The sequence below is a fragment of the Callorhinus ursinus genome, unplaced genomic scaffold (assembly GCF_003265705.2).
Source record: "Callorhinus ursinus isolate GAN/ISIS: 27379988/994484 unplaced genomic scaffold, GSC_fseal_2.0 scaffold10, whole genome shotgun sequence".
NCBI classification, from domain to species: domain Eukaryota; kingdom Metazoa; phylum Chordata; class Mammalia; order Carnivora; family Otariidae; genus Callorhinus; species Callorhinus ursinus.
The window spans coordinates 26,741,310-26,755,375 of NW_027397072.1; the positions used below are offsets into that span (position 1 = coordinate 26,741,310).

The 14,066-nt window shown below is 35.5% G+C and overlaps 1 protein-coding gene across 12 annotated transcripts in view; it reads left to right on the plus strand.

Annotated features, from left to right (window-relative positions):
* The window catches only part of BIRC6 (baculoviral IAP repeat containing 6), a 230,257-nt gene that overhangs the window by 53,587 nt on the left and 162,604 nt on the right, over positions 1 to 14,066 (plus strand). For all 12 annotated transcript variants that reach the window (XR_012379690.1, XM_073897238.1, XM_073897243.1 and 9 more), the window contains exons 10-12: positions 3,652 to 5,043; positions 10,299 to 10,448; positions 13,275 to 13,500. Coding sequence is in view for 11 of the 12 variants with exons in the window: in XM_073897238.1 (XP_073753339.1) it covers positions 3,652 to 5,043; positions 10,299 to 10,448; positions 13,275 to 13,500 (1,768 nt within the window). In the remaining variant the exon portion in view is untranslated. The remainder of the gene's footprint in view (positions 1 to 3,651; positions 5,044 to 10,298; positions 10,449 to 13,274; positions 13,501 to 14,066) is intronic.

The following is a 14,066-nucleotide window of genomic DNA, read 5'->3' on the forward strand; positions in this document are numbered from 1 at the left end:
TCTGTAAAGTGAAGTGTTTGAGCTCAGTGTTCCTCTTCTGTCTCGAAGTTTGTGGTTCTAACCACAGCCTTTCCTCTGTGCGCTGTAGCTTCGCTCTCTTCTCTGGGTCCGACGATCTCAGCAGGTATTTTGTTACTACAGCATCTCTCTTTGGTCGATCTCTTTATTCCTTTCCTACTTTTCTCTTTCTCATCTGGCCTACTTGCTTTTTCACACTTCTTTTAAATACTGTAGTCCTGTTTATCTCACTTCCCAGTATCTAGAAAGTCACCATGTAATTTTGTTGGCTTTTTCTGTGATACCTCATCAGGGCAGGGGTGGTTGTCCTTATGTAGTATTAAAAGGTAGCTATGGAAAGAAGAAAATTCTTCTGGTTCAGAATTTTTAATTCCCTCCTTTTAGGATTTGTAAGTAGTTCATTCATTTGTAGTAAAATAGGGATAGTAGTCCACCTCACTCGGGGTTTCGCTTTCCACAGTTCAGTCACCTTTGGTCAGCTGTTATCCTGAGCAGATAACCTAGTAGCAGAATGCTAGGACACAATGCCTATGTCATTCACCGCACCGCATCTCATCACATCGGCATTTTATCTCACATCATCACAAGAAGAGTGAGTACAGTATAGTAAGATATTTTGGGAGAGAAAACACATTGACCTAACTTTTATTACAGTATATTATTATAATTCTATTTTATTATTAGATATTGCCGTTAATCTCTTACCGTGCCTAATTTGCAAATTAAACTTTATCATATGTATGTATACAAATAAAACCTAGCACATACAGAGTTTTGTGCTGTCTGCAGTTTCAGGTGTCCACTGGGGTTCTTGGAACGTATCCCCTGCCTATAAAGCTGGGGGGGGACTACTATATCTTCTAAGTTAATTCTCTTACATTGGTAGTTTATTGGCGAGTTTATGGAGGCTCGTGATATGAATGGGAAATGGGTTCTTTTCCTGAAGTATCTAAAATAAGTCATAGATGCTATTTCAAAATTTACATTTACTAACTCTAGGTGATTCCCATCAGTGATACAGTCTGAAGAATTATAGAATGTATTTCTTAACTAAGAGACTTTTACCTGTTTTTCATTTGAAGGTTATGGCTTTTGAAAGTATCTAGATGATGTCACAGAGAAAAGTTTGGTTTTGGGGCCAGATAACTGAATTAAGGATATATTCTTGTGAAGAGTGGGAAGAGTGTTTGACAGGGAGATTGAAGGAGGGTTCGAATTGAAATTTCTTAGTTTTAGAAAAGTGCTTAGGTAAAACCTAGTTGCTCACCTCAGGAAATTTGGCTGATAGAACTGTTGGCTTACACTACCTAAGTAAGCAGAGAAGAGAAGGGTTTCCCAAAATGATTATCTGGAGAATATTGTATTGCAGTCTGTTTATAGCTGTATTATGTAAAAACTTGTTTTGTAGTCCAGTAGGTTGGAGAAATTCTGAGATAAGACTACAGATTTCCTTACTGCAGTATTTGACAGTTGTCATTGTGCTTTGTCTTCTGAAGTAGAATGTACAGCATAAGCTGTTTCTTAGATGTTACTTTAATTGTTGGGAAAAAGAGTAATAATGCCACTTGTCATGCTGCCTGTCTTAATGAATAGCCCCACTTTCTATGCCATTTACTTTGAATATTTCTTAAATGTGTGTTAATACATGTAATTTGTGGTTATTTTGTTTTTAATCTCTATATACATACACTAGTGTTTTTTCCTGGCAATTTCTGACCATAACTAAAAAAAAAAAAAAATCATTAAAAATTATTTATATAAGTTTCAGTTTAGTCCAATAAATAGTTGAACATCCTTAAGATTTATTATAGTGTACTATATGGTATCAAAATTTTACTGTCAACTTTTAATTTCAAATCTAAATTAGTAGAGTTAATATATATATAACTAATGCATGGCAGTATAGACAGACTGCATGTGAACGTAGCCAAATGAGTGGTTGCGTAACTGAACAGCTTCATTAGGACAATTAAACTGTTGAGTGTATAATTACAGTTTTCTCCCATTTAACTAGAAATGGTTTCATTTCAGGTCATAATAGCAACATTATATGAATTAAGATTATTCTCAGAAAATGGGAAATTCTAGGTAGAGCTGCCAGTGAGCATTTTAAAGAAATAGTTTATGAAATAGTTAACAGAAATGGTGTGAACAGAACTTTCAGTACATGTTAAGTATATGATGTTCCATGAATCTCAGTTGCATGTTACTTGGGCAGCTTTCAAACTTTCATGCAGTTTCGAGTTATATTTATTTCTTTTACTCTTCTGTATTTTTCTTATCTGAAATCATAAAGCCAGTTCCAGTGCTTTTTTTTTTTCCATAAGAAATACTTAGACATTAGGACGCCTGTGTGGCTCAGTTGGTTAAGCGACTGCCTTTAGCTCGGGTCATGATCTCAGGGTCCTGGGATCGAGCCCCACATTGGGCTCCCTGCTTGGCGGGAAGCCTGCTTCTCCCTCTCCCACTCCTCCTGCTTATGTTCTCTCTCTGGCTGTCTCTCTGTCAAATAAATAAAATCTTAAAAAAAAAAAAAGAAATACTTATTATTGTTGCTAATAATGTTGTTGTTGACTGATAGTATTTTTTGCTATTGAGAAAGAAACAAATTGGTTCAGACTTTCAGTTCAATTGAGTGACATCTGTTGCAAGGTTTTGTGTAGACAGACATGGTATTTTTGGAGCATTGAGACTGAGAAATGACTTTTGTACTCTTTGTAAGGGGAGAGCACACAGTGGACAAAAGATCATAAGGGGTAATGTAGTTAACTTTAAATGAGCTATAAATTAGCAGATAATACAGAAGATGCTTTATGCTTCACTTTAAAATGGCAAATTTTGGGAATTTTTCCTTCCTAGTTATAATTTTTTTCTAAGCTGAGGTTAGAATTACATTGCGTACTATGATAACTGATGATTAGCATGGTGGGGTAGGAGAGAGGAGCGCATGCTATGACTTCTAAATGGTGAAAGAAAGGGAACAGACACTGTAATCATGTTTCATGGATATTCTATAAAGTGCACAAGTGGTACTTATAATGGTATTGAATGGCTTTTGGTTTAGAATTAAAGGACAGAAATCCTATATTTTGATACTAATAATGTCTTCATTCTTTAACCATTCTCATAAATTAAAAAGGATGGGGGAGGGTTGCTCATAAATTGCCAAGAGAATATATTCTGAATTGAAAATGATTTTGACTCTCTTGAATACCTCAGTGGTTTTTCTGAGTAGATTTACCTCCGATTTGATTAACTTCCCTTAAAAATACTTTAAATTCTTCCACTTATGTAATTATAATGCACTGATTGGATGAGTAAGAAAAGAAAAGTAACGAAAGCATTATACTAAAGATTCGTGGGCGCCTGGGTGGCTCAGTTGGTTGGGCGACTGCCTTCGGTTCAGGTCATGATCCTGGAGTCCCAGGATCGAGTCCCACATCGGGCTTCCTGCTCGGTGGAGAGTCTGCTTCTCCCTTTGACCCTCCCCCCCTCATGCTCTCTCTCTCTCTCTCTCTCTCATTCTCTCTCTTTAATAAATAAATAGAATCTTTAAAAAAAAATCTTTAAAAAAAAGATTTGTGATTTGCCAATCTCAAGGCCAATTCTAATGAATATTGTTCCTTTTCGAAGGGCATACATCACAGAAGGAAGCCATGGAAGTGAGCCTTGATATAACAGCACTCAGCATTCTGCAGCAGCCTGAAAAACTTCAGTGGGAGATTGTGGCAAATGTGCTTGAAGATACTGTTAAGGATCTTGAAGAACTTGGGGCAAATCCTTGCTTAAACTCTAAGAGTGAAAAGACAAAGGAAAAGCACCAGGAACAACACAACATTCCCTTTCCATGTTTATTAGCTGGAGGTTTATTAACATATAAATCTCCTGCTACCTCACCCATTAGTAGTAATTCTCACAGGTCACTGGATGGTTTAAGCAGAACTCAGGGTGAAAGTATATCAGAACAAGGGTCAACTGACAATGAATCCTGCACTAATTCAGAGTTAAATTCTCCTCTGGTAAGGAGGACTTTACCCATTTTGCTTCTTTATAGCATCAAGGAATCTGATGAGAAAGCAGGAAAAATATTTTCACAGATGAACAATATAATGAGCAAAAGTTTGCATGATGATGGTTTTACGGTTCCACAGATTATTGAAATGGAGCTGGATAGTCAGGAGCAGTTGTTGTTGCAGGATCCTCCTGTGACTTACATTCAGCAATTTGCAGATGCAGCAGCCAACCTTACCTCTCCAGATTCTGAGAAGTGGAACTCTGTGTTTCCCAAGCCTGGGACTTTGGTTCAGTGCTTAAGGCTGCCAAAATTTGCAGAGGAGGAGAATCTTTGTATAGACTCCCTAACTCCTTGTGCTGATGGAATTCATTTGTTGGTAGGACTGCGGACATGCCCTGTTGAATCCTTGAGTGCAATAAATCAAGTAGAGGCCTTGAATAATTTAAATAAATTAAACTCTGCACTATGTAATAGACGGAAAGGTGAGCTGGAATCAAATCTTACTGTAGTGAATGGTGCAAATATTAGTGTAATCCAACACGAATCACCAGCAGATGTACAAAGTCCTTTGATAATTCAGCCTGAGCAGAGGAATATTAGTGGTGGATATTTAATACTTTATAAAATGAATTATGCCACTCGGATAGTGACTTTAGAAGAGGAGCCAATAAAAATCCAACATATCAAAGACCCCCAGGACACAATTACCTCGCTCATTTTGCTTCCACCAGATATATTGGATAATCGAGAAGATGACTGTGAGGAACCCGTTGAGGAAATGCAGTTAACCTCAAAGAATGGCATTGAAAGAGAAAAAAAGGCTGATATTTCTACTCTTGGACACCTGGTAATAACCACTCAGGGAGGATATGTAAAAATATTAGATCTTTCAAACTTTGAAATTTTGGCCAAAGTGGAACCTCCCAAAAAGGAGGGCACTGAGGAACAGGACACATTTGTTTCTGTCATTTACTGCTCGGGCACTGACAGGCTGTGTGCATGCACCAAAGGTAAGCTCTTGGTTTGTTTGGGTCTCCTACAAATCTTAAAAAATCAGTGTATATGGCATTCATTTATATGCATACCTAGTATGAATTTTAGATCCATATAGATGGAGAGAAATTTATTTTTTTTATAATGAAGCGGTAAATCTTTGCTACTGTTTTAACTTTTTAAAACTTTTTTCTACTGCCCTAGGTAAGGATTCTAATTGTAAATAAGTTAATAAGTCTCTCAGAAAGTATCTTCTCTGCTTTAACCTCAAGAAAATAACCTGCTGTTGTTTCTGTGAGTCCTGACTCTGCATCTGCTCAAATTTGTGGCCTTGGGCAAGTTACTTTAAACTCAGTAAACCTTTGTTTATTTATAGACGAGGATAAGAAGGCCTGTTATCAGGCTTCTTAGAATGAAATGAGATAATGTATATAACGTTTTTGGCACAGAGTATATATACCGGTCATTATTTCCTCCTGAAATAAAAATATTTAGTGAATGAATACTAGTTTTGCCAAATAAATTTTTCTTTTCTGATTTATTCCTGACTTTTGGCTAATGGTTGAATCAGCTTTGCAACATTTGAGCCCCATACAGAGTAACATAGTGTTCATTTTTCCTCCTACTTTTCTTATTATATATTTTAAGTTGGAAAGATAAAGAAGTTTTTGGAAACGGATTACTGACAAGATCAGGCAAAATGAGTGGTCTTACTGATAGATTAGTAGGAATTTAGGGTCAGGAGATACTTGAAGCCCAGGTAACTATAACCAGTGCTTGGGAGAAGAACTGGGTGTGAGGAGAGTCATACATCTCATTTGTGGTTCTTGGGAGGAATTAATCCGAGTTTTTCCTCCCTTTAAAAGATTGCAAGAGTTTGGCCAAGAAGAGTAGTGGTGAATGTAGTGGTTCACATTGCCTTCTCTGAAATACATCTAGTGAAATAAGGGGAAGAAAAATCTTCAAATAACATCAAAACCCAAATAGATTAATTTTAAAAATGAGCAATGCAGAATAACTTTAGACTAATTAAACTTTGAATTAGAGTTGATAAAGTTTAGAAAAACCATTAAAATACTGTGTGGTATGAAGGATAATTTGAAGTTTTTGATCATGTATGTGCCAGTTCACTGTTGTGAGAGCTTTACTTCTCATAATTTATTTAGTCATCCTGCCAACTTTATGAGATACGTACTATTATTGTCTTCATTTTACAGATAAGGAAACTGAGGGAAGGAGAGGTTAAGTAACTTGCCTAAGTCACAGAGCTAACAAATGACAGAGTCAGCATTCATACCTGGGCGTCTGTTGTCAGGGTGCTTAAACTACATTACACTGCTAGGAGGTAACAAAAGCGTAAGACTTGTAGGGGCATCTGGGTGGCTCAGTTGGTTAAGTGATTCTTGATCTCAGCTCCGGTCTTGATCTCAGGGTCATGAGTTCAAGCCCACGCTGGGTGTGGAGCCCACTTAAAAAAAGTAATGGAGCCTACTTAAAAAAAAGAAAAAAGAAGACTCATACATTTAATTTTAAAGACTCTTTTAATGTGAAAGATTTAAAAAATGAAAACAATTTAATATGCCATAGGCCATCCAGAATGGAGCTGAATTTGGAACCTGAGTGACCTAGGCCCAGGGCACATCTGTGTAAGGTACTAGTGTTTTCCAGAAATACAGTCAGGGTTTAATGATTTTAATTGTTTGATGAGATATGCTTTTGTGAGACAGAGGATAAGTAATGTTTAAATAGGTTAATGTATTCTTGGAGTTTGGACAATGAAAAGTTCTAGGAATTGATCTCATGTGATAGGGAATTTATCCAGATGGATCAATGGACAAGAAAAAGCGTGAGAAGTTAAGCACTTTGAAAATTATTTCCTAGTTCTTCAAGGATTGACTGGTCAAGATAGATGTGAAGAGATGAGTAACAAAAAAGAGGAAAGAAAAGTTGATGTTTTAAAATGTATATATGACAGTCCAAAAAGTAGTTGTAAACATTTTTAAAAAGGATTACAGGCTTTGAATCAAAAGGACATGACATTTCCATGACATGTCATAAGAGTGTATTCAAGTAGCATAAAACTTTTTCTCATGTAGAGTCATTGAGCCTTTTGATAAAAATCTACAACTAATAAATGTTGTAAGTTAATTTCAAATAGTATTAATAATGTACTGAAGGTAGGGCGCCTGGGTGGCTCAGTTGGTTGAGCGACTGCCTTCGGCTCAGGTCATGATCCTGGAGTCCCGGGATCGAGTCCCACATCGGGCTCCCTGCTCAGCAGGGAGTCTGCTTCCCCCTCTGACCCTCTTCCCTCTCGTGCTCTGTATCTCTCATTCTCTCTCAAATAAATAAATAAAATCTTTTAAAAAAATAATATACTGAAGGTAGATTTGATGCAGCTATGTTTGATTAAAATTCGGAAATAGAATATACACACACATACATACATACATATATGTGAAATGAGGAAGTAAGGTCCCTTCTGGCCACCAGCCAGCAACTCCAGAAATCTGGACTGCTTTCCCCACAGCTTGCACAGGGCTGAGGAATGGGGGATGGCAGCTGGCTCCTGCAGGCCACTTCCATGGAAGATCAGTAGCCTTTCCCTTTATTAAGCATCCTCTGGTCATTGTTTCTTGTTAGGCTCCAGAGTTCTGAAATAGTTGATTTCGGTCACTTTCTAGTTCAGTAACTGACCTCTAGAGCTTCCTACCTAGAACTTCCTGCTCTGCCATTTGGTGTGACATTACTGGTGCCTTTGTTGATATATTTTTTTTAATACTTTTTTGGAGTTCTGTTCTTAGTGATTTACTCTGTCACAAACTACTTTAGAATAATACTAACTTAATTCTAGTAAAATATACTTTGCTCTAATCTTTTTTCTCCTGCTCCTTTGTGCTACCATTGTCTTATATGTTGCATTTAGATAAGTTACAAACCCAACCAAAAAGAGTTATTTTATCCAATCTTTGTCTTTTAAAAAAATTTACAAGGAAATGAGATAAAATATATATTCATCTACTTTACTTATTTCATCACCTACTTACTCATTTCTGGTGCGTGTGATAAAATTTGGTAGTGCTTTCTTTTATCTTGAAGGACTTTCTTTAGTACTTATTACAAGGCAGATCTCCTAGTAAAAAATTCTGTTTATCCTGAAATATCTCTATTTCACATTCATTTTTGAAGAGTAGTACTGTATATAGAATTATTGGTTGACTATTTCTGCACATCTCATTCAGATGCCTAGGGCCTCCATTGTTTCTGGTAAGTCCGCTCTTAATTTGCATCATGGTTATTAGATCTGATGAGTCATTTTTAACTTGTTGCATTTAAGGTTTTCTCATTGACATGCAGCAGTTTGACTGTAACATATATACCTGTGAATCTCATTTTATATATCCTACTTGAAGTTCATTGAATTGATTGGATTTGCAGTGTAATGTGTTTCTTCAAATTTGGGAAGTTTTTATTCATTATTTCATCAAGTTTTTCTCTTTGCCTTTTCTGTTCTCTTTTTCTGGAATTCCCATTACATGTATGCTCTTATACTTGATCTGTCCCATAGGTCTCTGAGATGCTTTTCATTTTAAAAGATCTTTTACTTTTCTTCAGATTGGTTAATTTCTTATGCTCTATTTTTATTTTACTGATTTTTCTACTGCCATCTCAAATCTGCTTTGAGCCTCTCTAATGAACTTTTCATTTTATGTATTTTATGTTTCAACTCCAGAATTTCCCTTTTCTTCTTTAAAATTTCTATTTTTTAGTTGAGATTCTTTACTTGTTGAGTCATTTCCACTGTTTGTTCCTTTAATTCTCCATACCTGATTTCCTTTTATTCTATAAAAATACAGTAGCTTCTTTGAAGTTCTTGTCTGCCAAACTCAAATTTTGGAAACTCAGAGATATTTCTCACTGATTTTGTTTTCCTTAAGCATGGGTCAGTCTTTCTTCATGTCTTATAATTTTTTATTTAATCCTGCACATTTTAAATAACATTGCAGAATTCTGGATTCTGATTTCCCCTCTTTGGAGGTTGTTGTTGCTTTGTTTGTTTGTTTGGTAATCCATCAGGACTACATCTGTGGAATCTGTTTCTTTTGCAGTGTGCAGTCACTGATGCTCTCCCCTCATTTTTTTTACCCCAGAGATTTTTAACTTTTAAACCTTGTTTCTTATTTGTTCCCTTTGTGTCCGCTTAGCTTAGTATTTAGCCAAAGGTTTTGATAAATGATTATGTCCAAGTAACTTCACCAGAAAGACTGTATTCAGGTGTGTCCTGGCTTTTATTTGCTTTATTTTTATTTTCTGTCATGCCCTCTTACAACTCTTCTGCATATGCATGGAGTTAGTTGACTGGGAATGTGTGGATGGCTTGGGCCCCATCTGGTTTTGTAACACATGTGTACAGCCTCTGATCATTGTGGATTATGTGGAGAGTTTACCAAGCCACCTATGTTTCTTTCACTTCTTGCAACTTGGTATTAAGGGCAGAGTCTTGACTTCAGGATGCACCTCATTTTTGTTGCCACTGAGCCCTTTAAACTGATGGCTTTCCAAATCCATTAGGCCCCCTCTGGCAAGTAGCATCCCTTCTGCTGGTTTTCATTGCTTGCCCCACCCTGGTTGAATGACAGTTTTGTCTGCCTTTGTCGTTGCTTTTAAGGAAGAGGAGTTGTCCTCTTCTTTATTCTGTCATATTGAAAGTGAATCTCCAACTACTTTTGTTAGAATATTCTTTTATCCATTGATTTTTGTCTTAAGTATTTGCTAACTTTGCTTTCAGTTTTTTTCTGTGAGAAATACAAAAAAATAGAAATTCAGTTTAATTTCATTTCATGGTGAATGCTTCAAAAAATTAAGAATCTTTGTTCATTTTTGTTACTGCTGAGACATTTAGCTAGTGCATCAGTTTCCTCATCTGTAAAGTGGCCACAATAATAGTCCTTACCTCAGGGGTTTTTGTGAAGACTAAATGAATTAACTTAAACATTTAAAATAGTGTCTTACACATAGTTAGTACTAGGTAAATAACTGTTTTCACATATGTTTGTGTATTTGCCATTTTTTAAATTAAATTAAATTTTCAGTTTGTAGTACCTTGTCAGTTTAATTTCTAATTTCTGGAAGATATGTCACTTTGTCAGCCCTGTTTATCTGCTTGTTGAGTGATATTAAAATAAATTGAGTTTCTTAACTAAGTAGTATGTATTTGTATGTTTATCCATATTCCGTGTTCCTATGTTGATAAAATTTTATTACACCATAGGTGGTGAGCTTCATTTTCTCCAAATTGGAGGAACTTGTGATGATATTGATGAAGCTGATATACTAGTGGATGGATCTCTTTCTAAAGGAACAGAGCCGTCTTCAGAAGGTTCCAAACCTTTATCAAATCCTTCAAGTCCTGGCATTTCAGGTATGATACTAAATTTTTTTTAAATGAAATCTTAAAAATGCAAATTCTTGTGATGTTCAAAGTTTTCTGAGTCTTCCTCAAATAATCTTAAACATTCTTTCAGTTTTTACAGTCAACTCTTGGTTACTTTGTTGAGGGAGTTCATTTCTTTGTTGCTATTCTTTCACTTAGCTTGTTTTTGTTTATTATTTATCATTTTTTTTTCAGTAGTTGCAAATTGTTGTGAACATTAAAATAAGAAATGTTTTTTCACCTATGGTAGGTTGGCCAATATTGGTGATGTTACTTAAGAGGTAAAACATTATTTTGGCCATTAAGGAGCTTTTGGTCTAGTTAGGGAAAAAAACATAAAATAGGGGAATTGATTAAAAAAATAAGTCAGTGGAGTGGCTTAATGTTACTGATATTACTACTGGAATTGAAAAGCTGGAAAAATATTCTCTTCCTGGGGTGGTATATTCAGATCCTCATTTCTCCATTGTGTACCATTAGATAGGTTTGCTTTTGTATGTTGTTTTTGCCTCTTCTCTGTGTGTGTGTTCTATACTGCCCTCCAGAACTAGTTTTTCAGAAGTAATAGTTAACATGTTACTCCTGCTAAATCTTGGACTTTTATGAAATAATACCAGTCTTCTTCTCAGTGTTTATTACAATAAACTTTTCATGATTTCTTGAGTGTATAATTCCGTTTCATGCTCTTTACATGTTACACTAAACTCTCCTTCCCCACCCTTTATGACTATAGTTAGTCCTTTTGTGCTTCCACAGTGCTGTTATGTTTTTCTCTTAGTCCTTAATACATTTTATTCCCTAAATCTAGTATTTAAAAGGTTAATGAATCTTTAATGAAAAGTGTGTTTAAACTCACATGTATTCCAAATAGAAATAATACATAAAGTTGGTATTTGATTTTTATGGACACTTAATATTTGGGTATTTGATCATTTTTCTTTGCACCAAAGGCAAACCTTTAGTGATTACTAGTATAATACCTATATATATATATATACACACACACTAGTATAATACCTATATATATATACTAGTAATTATACTAGTATAAATATATATAATATATATATTACTAATATATACCTACTACTAGTATAATATATATATATAATATATATAATACCACTAAAGCTAACTTTAGTGAGGATCAGTATAATCTATGCTATCTACATGGCAGGGTTTTTCAGCCTTAGCACCATTGTTGCCGTTTTGGGATGGATAATTTTTTGTTGTAGGCAGACTGTCCTGTGCTGTATTAGCAGCATCTCTGGCTTCTATCTACTAGAGTTCAGTAGCACAGGCAATTACCTCCTTCCAGGTGGCCCTTGGGAGTCAAGATTGTCCCCCTGGTTGAGATAAACTGACTCATGTCTCATGCTATAATAAGTCAAGACTTGATTGTCTTGGGACGCCTAGGTGGCTCATTTGTTAAGTGTCTGCCTTTGGCTCAGGTCATGATCCCAGGGTCCTGGGATCAAGCCCCACATCGGGCTCCCTGCTCGGCAAGAAGCCTGCTTCTCCCTCTCCCACTTCCCCTGCTTGTGTCCTGTTCTCTCTCTCTCTCTCTGTCAAATAAATAAAATCTTAAAAAAAAAAAAAAGACTTGTCTTGATTAACTATATAGTTTGGTTTCAAAAGCTGAATGTTTCTTATTTTATAGGTTATTGTTATAATGGAAAAGAAATTTGTTAAGATTTATTAAATTTATTTATTAAAATTTATTTATTTATTGAGATAGAACATGAGCAGAGGGAGGAGCGCAGGGAGAGGGAGAAGCAGATTCCCTCCTGAATGGGGAGCCAGACATTGGGCTTGATCCCAGGACCTCTGGATCATGACCTGAGCCGAAGGCAAATGCTAACCAACTGAGCCACCCAGGCACCCCAAAAATTTTCATATGTAGTCCATAAATACTACTGAGTAGAGAAAAGATGAATTAGATTATAAGGAAGTAAATAATGTAAAGAAGGGATATTGACATACAATTAATGTTTATAAACAATATTAACAGATTCAGTCTGATTTAAAAAGCTCTAAGCTTTGAGAAGAGAAATGTGGTTTGAAGTATACTTTTTATAATTTTATAGAACTTGGTATAAACTTTCTTCGTGAAAATATTCTAAACCTGTCAGATTTCATATTTTAATCTTTATAAAAAAACTTATTTTTGTTATTGGAACAAGCACAACAGCCTGTCTAATGTTAGAAATTTCATAGATGGTGAGCATGTTTTCATAAGAGAAAATTAATCTCTCTGAAGCAGATTGTTACTCTTATAGTACTGGTATGCTCACAAGATATTCTTAACTATCACAAAAGTAGGAAGAAGTACTGGTGAAGCTTTTGGTGTGTATTTTTTTGCCATCAGATTAGCTTTGACTTTTAAAAAATTTCTTTTATATAAAGTAAAAAAGGGCAGATGTTATATACTTACTGATGTTTAGCATTTTGTTTTATAAATGATGAAGTCTAAAAGTTATTTATTGATTTGATACAGATTTGGATTGCATTACAGCACTACTTTCATTTCTCTTGTTAACTTAGGGCTGGTTGGAGCTCAGTCAGGGCTCATCTAGCAAGTTGAGTTTGGGTTTCTCCAATAAGGAGTACCCTCTCTATAATTTAAAATATTCAAGATGGATATTTATTGTGGCCATTATGTAGTCAGTGCTAGTTACTTTATTTGCATATAAATATGAGCTCATGTTAATAACTCTCAGGATATTTGGCAAGTTTTGTAATTGACTAGACAAAAAACATGAATTAAAACTTTTTTTTAAACTTATTTCAAATTCTATATTCACTCTTGTTAAGGAGTTGATTTATTGGTGGACCAGCCATTCACCCTTGACATCTTGACATCTCTAGTGGAGCTAACCCGCTTTGAGACTTTGACTCCACGGTTTTCAGCTACTGTTCCTCCATGCTGGGTAGAAGTTCAACAAGAACAGCAGCAAAGGAGGCACCCTCAGCATTTGCATCAGCAACACCATGGAGATGCTGCTCAGCATACTAGAACTTGGAAACTACAGACTGATAGGTAAGACATTCTTCTAAGGTATTTGATTTTAAGTCTGTATTATGTATTTGTTAGAAACAACATAAAATTCTTAGATATATTATTGCTTCTCTTAACTTTTATTTATTAATAACTTTATTCTTTTCATTTGTCCCTTAATTTTGGAAATTTCTATATTCTTAGTTGTAGGATAAGAGTAATCCATCATTATAATTAGTTTGGGCAGTCAGTTCACAAGTTTGTTTAACAGATATTTATTTTTTAAATTTAAATTGAATTAATTTATATAGAGTGTATTATTAATTTCAGAGGTAGAGTTCAGTGATTCATCAGTCTTCTATAATACCCAGTGCTCATCACATCACATGCCCTCCTTAATGTCCATCCCCTAATTACCCCATCTCCCCTATTTAACATGTTTATTTTTTTAAGATTTTATTTATTTGGTAGAGAGAAAGCACAAGCAGGGGGAGGGGCAGAGAGAGAAGCAGGCTCCCCACTGAGCAGGGAGCCCAGCGTGGGGTTCGTTCCCAGGACCCCTGGGATCACGACCTGAGCTGAAGGCAGACACTTAACTGACTGAGCCA